General features: G+C 36.4%; 1 protein-coding gene across 1 annotated transcript in view; it reads right to left on the reverse strand.

Annotated features, from left to right (window-relative positions):
- Nucleotides 1-10,028: 10,028 nt before the first annotated feature.
- The window catches only part of LOC107283359 (dystrophin), a 336,632-nt gene continuing 334,124 nt past the window's right edge, over nucleotides 10,029-12,536 (reverse strand). Inside the window, exon 44 of the mRNA XM_029283193.1 lies at nucleotides 10,029-10,209. Within this exon, the coding sequence (XP_029139026.1) occupies nucleotides 10,029-10,209 (181 nt within the window). The remainder of the gene's footprint in view (nucleotides 10,210-12,536) is intronic.

Consider the following 12,536-nt stretch of genomic DNA (forward strand, 5'->3'; position numbering starts at 1 on the left):
AATACCAGTCCATAGAACAAAAATCATGGTTGATGACATCCACCTATAAATACGTTTAAATATTTGGGAAGCATCATCTCAAACAATGGGTCTTTGGACAATAAATCAACTCTTTGGGTACCAGTGCCTACCAGAGTGCTCAATCAACACAACATCCATATCTTCACAAACCTAAAAGTCAACAGAACATTGGTTATCCCTTTTTCCTTATATGAAAGTGAGTCCTGGACTCCATAGCAAATGCAGGTCAAACAACTGGAGAAATTTTACATGTGCATTTTTTTTGTTCCATCCTCAGCACTCATTGGCAGAATTGTTTCTCCAACTTGGAGGTCTTAGATCTCATAAAGTCTATTAACATTGAGCCTCTGAATATCAGACCCAGATGAGATGAGTGGAATATATCATCAGAATGGATGACCACTGTATGCTTTGTCAGTGAACCATTTATTTATTTATTTATTTATATTTGAATTTATATCCCGCCCTTCTCCCGTAGGACTCAGGGCGGCTGACAATCTATTTAAAATACATACAAGACAATACAAATTTAAACCATGCCTCTATAGTGTACAGGAATCTGGAAAGAGATCTTGAGTTTGAAAAGCAAGAGCTACAAAGAGGCTGTGAATGAACCCTATGTCAGTATGACATTCAGCCAAGGAAATTAGAAGCTGCAGTTTCTGACAAAGCCTAATGGTAAGTGTACCATGAAGCCTCCACCAACTTTGAAGACAGGACCTGCCAAAAACTGATAGAAAACTATGAGCGGCATCACAGAATAAAACCCACAGTTGCTACAACTATCACCTTTCAGTGCTTTGATTTCTTAGTCAATTCTAATCAACTGTATTCTAATTAACTCTTTTAATTGGAATATATTACAAAAAAGACTTTTAATTTGAGTATTGATGCTAATCTAATGATTTATGAATCCATTTTATTGTTGGATTACTACAGATCAGATGCTACTTGGAGCACGGGTCACAAACGTGGAAAGCTGGGGATTAGAAGTTTGTTTTGAGATCAGTTTTTCCCAGATAATTTATTTTAAAAGTGACAGAATTTCTACAAAAAGAAAATTTAAAGTAAAAGCCTATTCAAAACATTTAAAATTACGTCTTTGTCAAATATGTTTAAAAATAAATTATTTAAAATGTCTGTGTGGGATTGGAAGGGATTATAAAGTTTGTGGCTTCTGAGGCATCAGAAGACACAAACAGATCATGGATCATTTCTGCCATGATAACACAAATACAAATCTCAATGGAATATTTAATTGCCATAAATGGTCTTGGAATTTTGTATAATGTATCACTAGAAGAACAACATTAGCTTGTTTAAAGAAGTCAATTTTAAGCTTCTGCTACACAGTGGAATGCTGAGGCAGATGTTAGCTTTCAATTTAATAGAAATATATTCCTAAAAAAAACTTGTAATGCTATTCTAAAGGTATAATCCTTAATTATCAATAATATTTAGAATTTATTCTAAGTCTGGTTAAGAGAATGATTAAAATCATTACTGCAATCATCATCACAATCATCACCATTAATAATATTAATTCAGAAGCATGATCACATCAAAGTTTTTAACCTTATCGATTTCAGTGAGGTGACCTAAAAAATAAAAATACGCTTAACTTTCACAGTAAAATCAATTGCTTGAACATCTTTTATGATTAGATAATATTCTTGGCTGAAATAACATAGATTATTTCTTAAATTTTAATAAAGCTTAGGACAAATAGCACTATTTTGCAGCAAAAGATAAAGGAAAGAGAAATTGGTTCTGTTGAATTATATAACATTCTTAAGCTCATAGGCTATTACTATGCTAAATTGTTTCTTTTTTTTTAGTAATTAGTAGATATAAATTCAAGAATATTTCTTTGGTTATTTAAAATAAATTATTTTCAAATTAAGTATTATTTTAGTTAATATAACTTAACTAAACTGTAACTTAACTAAATACCAGAACCTAACTAAATATATAATCTATGACATTTTGTAATTTGTAGTTTCTGAATTATAACTGAAATTTAATTTTAATACCATTTCCTTGGGTAAATACAAAAAAGTTTTATATTTATATTTTTCTTCTTCTTAATGCAATACTAATTTTCTGTAAATTAAGAAATTATTCTTCTGATTTTTATATTTTTATTCCATGGAAAATAGACCAGAATGGTTTTAAGTTTTTAGAATTTTCATATTCTTAGTATATTATTCATGCAATAGTTTTATGGTTTAGAGTTCTATAACGTGTTTAGATATTTGATTCAATTATTTAACTTCTTACTGATTCATATTTTTCAAAGACTGTTGGCTGTTAGTGTTGTGCAGTGGGAACAGCGAGACATTGAAGACATGGAGTTGAATTAACAGCTCTTTATTAGATTCTCACAGAAGCAAAGCTCTAGCAGCTGCTTGACTTATATTTATACGGACTGCCACTAGGCAGTGGCCAATCAGTTTAAAGTACTCATTCCCACCTAAAACACAATGCTTAAAGTTATATAGGCAGCCAGTCTATGATTCAAATAAAGCAATCAGTTAACCTTTCTTTATAACAGACCCTTTGAATTGCTTAATACATAACACCCCTTCCCCCTAAATCAATACATATCCATAAATTGTACATAGACATTTAGATAAGTAGGCTGCTTCCACGATCATTTCGATTGCCGCATTTCTGCCTGCGGCTCCCGATCTACCCTCAGTTGACTGGGTAGACCGGAGTCCTTTTGACAGCTTAGGTCAGGTAGACAAGTCTCTGTTTGTCTTTTCTGGTCGGGTAGACCGGTCTGCGCTCAGCTGGTCTGACCGGGTAGACTGGTATGCATGTCCGTGAATGGAACAGTCTCTGACAGGCTGGGGAATAAGTCTTCCAGCATACTCTGGTCCTCGGGCACTGTTCCTTCTGTTGGTAGCGACTCAATCACAACTGAGTCATCCAGCATGTCTCCTTAAGTCTCATCAGATGCGCCGGAGCTGTCAGGCAGCCCTCGGCTCTCCTCTTGGTCGATGGCGAGGGTTTGTCTCGCCTGCTGCCAACACAGCTGATCGATGTGGCGGCGCAAGATGTGCCCGTCTTCCAGGACCACTTTGTAAGAGAATGGTCCTGACACCTTAAAAACCACAGCTACCACCCACAGTGCACCTTGACCGTAGTTCCTTGCCCAAACTTGGTTGCCGAATTGCAAGTTCCTTGGTGGCTTGGGCTGCACTGTCTCTGTTGCGATTCTGTCTGGATGGAGACGGTCCAGCTTCATGGTCAGCTGACGTCCCCATCTCAGCTTCACTGGGCTATGACCCATCGAGGTGCATGGAGTTGTGTGTTGACAGAGCAAAAAGTCTGCCAACCTGTGATGCCAATCACCCCTGGTTAGTCTTTTAAGTGCTTCTTTGGTCATACTGACCATCCTTTCCGCTTGGCCATTAGAGGCCGGGTGAAACGGGGAAGAGGTGGCGTGCCTAATCATATTAGACCTTAGAAATGACTGAAATTCTGCAGCAGTAAATTGTCCTGGCAGTAGTCATAGAAGGGACAGGTGCTACCTCAAGCCACTTTGAGTGACTGTCCACTACAATGAGGAACACCTATGTGAATCCTAGACCAGGGAGTTTGCCTAGTTTCCCAGCGATGTACTGGGCCTTGAGGCATTTCAGGTCTGGACTGTTGGCAAACCTGGCATCCTTTAACTTGAGCCTCAATATCCTCATCCAACCCTGGCCACCACAGGTAGCTTCTCGCAAGTGCCTTCATCCTGACTATTCCAGGGTGACTCTTGTGCAGAGATTCTAAGACTCTTTCCCTTAGCGTGTGTGGGACTACAACCCTACTCCCCCACAGAATACATCCCTTGTGTGCAGACAGCTCATCCTGTCTTCTAATAAAGCTCTGAAACTCTGTTTCAGGACTGGTTCCTGGCCACCCCCTCAGCACCCAGTTCAAAACTTGGCTGAGAGTTTTGTCAGAGGCTGTCTCAGCAGCCACATCCCCAGCATGAAGGGGAGATTCAGGCAAATCCTGAATTGACAGGATGCATGCAACAGGTGCGGGGTCTGGTTCTAAATTAGGCAGAGGCAGTCTGCTGAGTGCATCAGCGTGACCCATTTCCTTACCAGGTTTATGGACTAGCCTGTAATTGTAGGCTGCCATAAAGATTGACCACCTCAGGATCCTTGGAGACAGGATCTGAGGGGTTTGCTTGTCTGCAGTAAACAGACCTAAAAGAGGCTTGTGGTCTGTAAAGATCATAAATGGGCGACTATAAAGGAAATCATGGAATTTCTTTATTCCTGCAACTATGGCTAAAGCCTCCTTATCAACTTGAGCGTAATTTCTTTCCATGGGGGAAAGTGTCCTTGAATAATAAGCTATGCAAGCTTGTTGCCCATTTGCCATTATATGGCTCAAAACTGCTCTTATCCCATATGATGACGCATCACATGCAATACTGATAGGCAGCTTTTTGTTAAAATGTGTTAACACAGAGTCTCATGACAGCAGTGATTTGACTACTTTGAAACTGTTTTCGTGGGCACTAGTTCATTGCCTTGGTGCCCTTTTATCTATGAGCCTGTGTAGAGGCTCTGCTAATGCAGCCTTGTGAGGTAGAAAGGCATGATAAAAGTTAAATAGCCCTAGGAATGCCTGCAGCTCTCCCTTTGACTTTGGTCTGGGAGCCTGTAAAATAGCTTTGAGCTTTGAATCAGCTGGGTGTATTCCGGCAGCGTCAATCCAGAAACCCAGGAATTCTGTGGAGTTGACTCCTATTTGACATTTTTCCTTTTTGAGCTTCAACCCCGCTTTGTGGAAGCGCTGAAGAACAGCCCTTAAACGTTCTGCAAGTATCTCTGCTGACTCCCCAGCAATTAAAACATTGTCGAAATAAGGACACTGCCTTCTTTCTAGGATCTTCTGCACCCAGTCAATCTCAATGTCTACGTCTCAGATTCTTCATGATGCACAGCCGTGTGGCTTGGGAAATTCTTTGAGGGATGTAAAGCCTTGACGGCTCCACCTGCAGCCTCGTCTGCCATCACTTCTTTCAGTGTGTCCTGGAATGTCAGGGTCTCTTTAGTGAACAGCCTCTGCTGTAAGTCTCTGCTTCTCAGGCCACATACCAGTCAGTCCCGAAGCCAGTCCTCTAGGTCGGGAAACTCGCAGAGCCTGGACGCTTGGCGTAGGGCAGCCACGAATTCAGCAATGGTTTCACCTGGCTGCTGCTCTCTCTGCTTAAACATGTGTCTGTATGCGATAATGGACAGTCTTGGTTCGAAGTGCTCTTTGAGTCTTCATTTTAAGTCAATGAAGGTGACTGACTCCAATGTAGCAGGAGCGTCTAGGTTCTCCACTATATCAAAGGTGGCTTGGCCACACACGCACAACAAGGTTGCAGCTTTTAAATTATCTTCTCTGACCTGAAGTAGTTTTCTACTCTTGAGACGTATGAACTCTATCGTTCAGGGTGCGTTACATCGAACTCTGAAAGCTTGCCGACTTTGGCCATGGTTTGGCTGTTGCTGCGTCTCCAATGTCTTATGCTTCTAGGGCTTCTGTGAGTTTCCTAGGGACAGATCCCAAGGAATGTGCTACCTCCAGTATTTGCGTACTGGCAGGCAGAAGGGGGCAACGCGGTTCCAACCAGGGCACTGATGCCTGATCTTACCCCTTAGTGACTTAGCTCTTTCCTCCTAGCAGCATATCCCACCTTCGTCGCCACTGTTGTATAGTGAGAAGACACGGAAGTTGAATTAACAGCTCTTTATTAGGTTCTCACAGAAGCAAAGCTCTAGCAGCTGCTTGACTTATATTTATATGAACCGCCACTGGGCGACGGCCAATCAGTTTAAAGTACTCATTCCTGCCTAAAACACAAGGCTTAAAGTTATACAGACAGCCGGTCTATGATTCAAATAAAGCAATCAGTTAACCGTTTTTTATAACAGACCCTTTGAATTGCTTAATACATAACAGTTAGCAAAATATTATAATATATTACACTATCATAATTTTTCAATCATTCAAATACAGTATTCCAGCTGGAATATTGTATTATGAATATACATCATAATTTCACTTGTTAAACATATAATAACTGTAGCAACCAGGCTGAATTTACTAATATATTACCATATTGGTGAATTCTTGTTGTTTTCATTACTTATTGTTTTATTATTTTACTTCTGTTTTGTTTACACTCTTTTCATTTCTTTTTTATTGTTGTAAACCACTTAGAGTAGCCCCTTGGCAAGATAGGCAGCAAATAAATTTAACAATAAACAAATAGTGTTATACTTCACAAACTTTAAATTAGATCCAAAGGAACAGCTCTTAATATTCAATCAATAGAAATCACCTGAAAATCACATATTTTGAATCAATTTTTGTTCAGAAAAAAAATGCTTGGCTTTAATTCTAAGCAATATCCATATCCTCAATCAGTATCTGAAAATATGCTGTTCATTTGATTCAGGCTCCCACTGTGTCAGACAATTTATATATATATAAGTCATATTAATACATAATGTATATATTGATGAGGAATAACTGGATTTCACCCTATAGCTTTCACAATTCTGTTAAGATATAAGGTATCCCATGAAGGAAATGTCTACAAGCCCTTCATTTTGGCTACCAAGATAGACAACATTTCCAATTTTTTAAAATTTAGATATTAGAAGTTATCAGTTAAAATGTTTTATTCAATCAGCTTTAATTAAGCATATGATATATGCTCTCAGAATTCATCATTCAACTTTAGTACTTCTTTCTACCTAAAAGGAAAAAAGATAATAATGGTTTTTAGAAGTGCTTCTTTATATGCCTAAAAGGTGATAAAAAACTGAGTTAAGAAATTCTCCTTTAGCAGAACATACTCAGCTTTCTTCTCTTCCCTATATTCTCTATATGGGTCTTAATTTTTCCTATGTTAAGTGATAAAAAATAAAGAATATTTCAGTGAGTAGCAACATTGCACAGCAGGTTGCAAAGCAGTGAACCTGGAGGAAAATTGAGTCAACAGAAGTCCATTTGTGTAATGTTGGTTTTAGTTCATCATGACAAAGCATACTGATATATTTTAAGTCATTTTTTATTGCAACATTAAAATGTCAAATTTATGTTCTCCACATTTCTGTAACTTTCACCATGAAATCTAAAATATATTTGTCTAAGAAAATAAAACTTAAAACAGAAGGGTATTGTCCTACAAATGTTTAAAAGAAGATAATAGAAGTATTCTAAAACATGTTTTCTTTCTAAAGGTTACAGAAGAATAAGCATTTATATAATAAAATATAACAAACAATCTATAATATGTCCATTAAATATTATTTTACTGACATCAATGGAAAAACACTTTAGAGGATTAAAGCACCATCAGTGTGTTTGAATGTCAGAGCATATAAAATCAAGCATCTATCATTCGCCTAATTCATCTATTGATCATATAACCCAAAAATGTTTACGAGTAATGCTAAGGATTTTTTTCATCATTTGAAATTAATGCATATACAGCTGTACAAAATAAAATATGTGTAACGATGCAATGATAGAAACTGAGCGGGAACAGTTTGAATTAGTTTAATATATACTGAAAAGTAAAGGATAATTTTTTTTAACGAATTCAGTTTGAATGCTCCAGCATGCATTATCACTCACATAAGTTTCCTTTTCCTAACATACTGTGTCATTAAACCAATGTAGCCAGATATGAGCTACAACAAAGATTCTATATATTTTGATTAAATAAAATGTGATTATAAGTTTTATTATAATTAATCAAATATTTCATCATCACTGTTGTTTGTTATTTTTAACAATTTAGTCATGTCTGACTCTTGGTGACTTTTTATAGCCAAGCGCTCCCCATGCTACCTTGTCAAGCACAGCTTCTTTCAATTGTTGTAGGTTCAACTTTGCATAAAATTTTATGCTATCAAGCCACTGTGTTCTTTGCTTGCCCTTTCTTCTTTGTCCACTAACCATTCCTAGCATCATTGCCTTCTCCAATGAATTCATATGTATAACATGGCCAAAGTTAATTAGTCATAGTCTGATTTTAGCTTCCAGTGATCTGTCTGGTTTTATACGATTTAACACTTCTCTGTTAGTTATTCTGGCTGTCCATGGTATGCACAATAATTTACACCAGCAGCACAGTTCAAAGCCATCATTTTTTTCCCAATCAGCCATTCAATCAGCATCCAACTCTTACACCCATACATCATTATAGAGAAGAATATTGCTCTAACTAGCCTGCTTTTTGTATTTATATCAATATCTCTGCATATCCAGATATTACTTATGTTAACCAGCAGTGCAGTGCAGCCCAAAGTTATCCTGCATTTGATTTCAGGAGTAGAATTGCTATCGTGAACAACAATCATCATCACTACCACCCTGAAATTATTATGTATTGTAACACTGAAAGTAATGAAAACAACTATGGATATAATGCCTGGGAGTATTATGGTTAATTATTCAAAATCAGACAGTTGCAATATATTCTTGTCGACACTGCACTCTTGCCCTCAGAAGGCTTGTTCCTTCATTTTGCATTAAAATGTGATTCATCAAATAAGGATACATTTAACATTAATATAGTGATGGATTACCTATATGCAAATAACACATGCTTTTTCAATAAATTAGTTTTACTGCTTTAATGCTGCAGAATAATTCAGAACAAAACTAAGAACAAAAGCCTAGTTACTTAAAATTATATGGTACCCTTTTCATCAAACTCTGGGTGGCAACCAAAATTTAATATTAAAATAACAATATAAATAACTATAAAACAAAAGAAACTTGTGACCAAGTTCATATGATCTATGTATTTGCTTGTATTGTTTTTTTAAATGCTGAAATATGTGCCATTGTCCCTTACTGGCATTTGGTCCACTGAGAAGGTAAGCTCTGCCTTATTTTTTCCTGATAAATATCAAAGGCAGAGCTTTCTCATTTGTGATGGCTCACGTAATGTTGACTTCATTGGAAGCAAACCCATTTACTCCAATTGGCTACTGAGTGGTATGGCAGGAATATCCCCTCCCTTTTGTCACAGCATACTGTTCTCCGTAGCCCCTTTTTCCTGGACTCTAAAATGTTGGCTTCTAAAAAATTAAATTAACTAGCACAACTGTGAAAAGCTGGCTCCCCCCTGCCCACCTCCGAGTTTTAACAGGTTCACTTATGAGCCTCTGATATGATGTTTTAGCTTCTAAGTTAATTCTTTCAAGCTAACTGATGGATGGTGAAATTTTTCTTTTTAACTAGGAGGAATTGACTGCCATCTTATAGCTTTAAGTGCTCAGGATATAGATATAATTGTTATATTATTCTCCTCTTCTTTTTCCTTTGGTCCTCTGGTAGATTTACCTCATAGGGGTATCTCTAGTGGGAGAGAGAGTCAAGGGAGGACAGCTCATGCAAAAGGTCTATCCATTTGTGAAACCATTTGTGGTCAAGATCCAATCCATGAAAATGAAAACGATTTATGTTTGAGTTTGATTGCTTCAAGAAAGCAATCTACAGCAGCCACACAACAATGGGCAAAATGATTTAAAAATATGATTTTGTGAATTGATGTTTTATGAATTTTATAACAAAACTATGGAATGTGAAAAACAACCAGTTTTACCACTCCTCCATATGATTTTTCATAGGAACTCAAGATTTTCACATTCTCATTTTCTTGTTAGAATCAAAGAAAAATATACTAAATAAACAAAAATAAACATTTTGGAACTGCGAATTCTGACTTAACGATGAAGCTAAATTGAAAATATGTGCAATGTGCAACACACACATAATCACTCCATCAGTTCAATGTTGACTCTTATCTATATAGGCAGACTTTCTCCAGAATGATCTATCCCAACCTAACCCTTCCACATATCTATGTCTGCATCTATATTATCTCTATCTACAGACACACACTCATACATACATACATACATACATACATACATACATACATACATACATACATTAAAAGCACATATAGATATCAGCATTCATACAATAAAAATATAAGCATTGCATACCTGGATGTATTGCTTGCTTTTAGAAACATTTGGATCATCAGGTTCTACTCTTATTTTAGCTAAGGTTTGTTCTGCTTCAGTTAGCCAGAAGTTAAAATTCTTCATTTCATGATGGAAATTTCTCCATTTCTCCAGTGATTTGTCAAATTTTCTGTAGAAAAAAACCAATGATATTATGACATTAGCATATTGCAAGCAGCAATCCAAAAAAATTGAATTTTTTTTTTAACAATATAGCGATGTCTTTACTTAAAAACTGAAAAAAGGAAAGAAGGTTTGCTAAAGCTGGTGTTGGAAAATGACATCACAAAATGTAGAGATATATGAATACCACAAAATAAATAGAGGATATCTATGTTTCAACACATACAAATGTACACATTTTCCTGCTATTCTGTGGACATCTTTTATTTAACATTTACATTTGTGAAATTAATATATGCATAATTCATCTCTCTCTACAAGAATCATACACTGGATTTTTTAACATTTGTCTATGTGATGAAATGAAAAAAAATTAAAGAAAGAAATATAATTTCTCCTCATTTTTAATAGAGATCCCAGTTCAGATTACCTTAACATATATTTCCGCTCAAAGAAATGTATTCACAAATAAAGCATAACAATTACCTACTGGGCAAGAACACACCTCGCTGACATAAAGCTAGGCCATGTTAACAATGTGATGTAAAGCAGATCCTTAGTCTAATGTTTCTGATCTAGCTGGATTCTTCTCACAGTCAGCTAACATCCTACATCCTTTATTTTAATTAAGAAATCAAAAGAAATACAGTGTTTTTTAGCCTCAATTCTGTGTATTTTCATGAAATGGCATGGAGGTTTATGTGCAAGGGTAATTTTATCAATTGCAATTTATTTTCTAAATTAAAGATGCATCATATCCTACAAATAGTTACAGTATCAGATACAAGTCTGCAGGCTGTCATTTCACAGTTATAAATAAGAGATGTGCTTATCGTACATAAAGGAGTGCAAAACAACACAAATGCTTCTATTTTTTTCAACCAGGCAAACACATCATTGGCAATACACTTGTAAATTTTTCAGCTTGTCAATAGGTAATTAATAAAAAGGCTTCAATATAACTTCATTATCATTATTATTATGAAGATTTTATTGACATTGTTTATGATACACCAAATTAATATATGAAGAATGTAAAGGTCAATAGGTCCAAACATCTTTTAAATTGAGATGATGTATTAGGTTCTTTTGCAGCATTCCCAAATCCATAGATCATAAAATGCATTTACTTTCTGTGCTCCATGAATAAAGTGAGTTCCTTTTTTATTGGGAAAACTCATCCTGCTACGGGGATTTCAGAAAGAGAACAACATGATAATCTGGATATAGAAGGCCTGATGTTTGTATTCTGTGATGTACAAAAACCATTTTGGATGAAAAATGGCAGAATTTGGCCTGATCAGGGAGAAAAGGGTTTCTTTTTCTTCTCATCACTTGACATTATGCTTTTCAGCTTCTCTCCACATAGTGTTAATATTTGACTGATGGACAATTTGTGGTAAACTGTAGTTGCTATTTTCTTTTACTATCCATGATACCTTGCCACAAAAGTTATTATTTAGGTTATGAAAATCATTGTAAAGTTTAGAAAACCTATACCAGTTGATATCCTTATCTTCTGAATGAATCAAGTACTACCATTTTAATTATCTTGATTAGTTACAATATTCCTAATTAAGAATGGAATATTTAACAAATTTCTATAGCCTCCCATCTCACACAATGTGACTTTGAGTAGCATATAATATATAAAATAATTAAAAAATAAAAAGTTCAAGCATAAATAAAAAACAAAAACATAAAAACTCAAAGAGAATATAGAATAACCATCCCTTGATATCACACAACCACTTTGCTGGCTCCCCCTGGGAACAACAGGGTAGATCAAAAAACCCATTCTGATGCTTCCCAGAAGGAAAACAGGTCTGGGGCCAATCTCACTTCAAAGGAATATTCAAGAGGGCCTTGTAAGCACTGGCACTGTGGGCTGCCTGGATGGGATGATGGAGTTAACTACTTCCTCTTGGGCACTTCTGCACTGGGGCATATGAGAGAAGGCATCCACTAGGAAATCCTTTTCATTTTTTCATTTTCATTTTATTAAATTTATACCCCGCCCTTCTCCCGGAGGACTCAGGGCGGCTTACAGCCAGTTTAAAAACAATAGTACAATACCATACAAAATTTAAAAATGATTAAAAATAAATATTTGAATTGGCCGCTTCTACTAAAATTTTTGTTAAAACCAATTAAAATACCCCTAGGCCAGTCCTGCCCGCTGAAATAACCAAGTCTTGAGGGCGCGGCGGAAGGAGGGGAGATCCGGAATCACCCGGATCTCTGGGGGCAGCTCGTTCCAGAGGGTGGGTGCTCCGACAGAGAAGGCTCTCCCCCTGGGTGTCACCAGCCGACACTGTCTGGTTGACGGCACCC

Source organism: Protobothrops mucrosquamatus, unplaced genomic scaffold (genome assembly GCF_001527695.2).
Source record: "Protobothrops mucrosquamatus isolate PMUCROS unplaced genomic scaffold, P.Mucros_1.0 scaffold34, whole genome shotgun sequence".
Lineage (NCBI taxonomy): Eukaryota > Metazoa > Chordata > Lepidosauria > Squamata > Viperidae > Protobothrops > Protobothrops mucrosquamatus.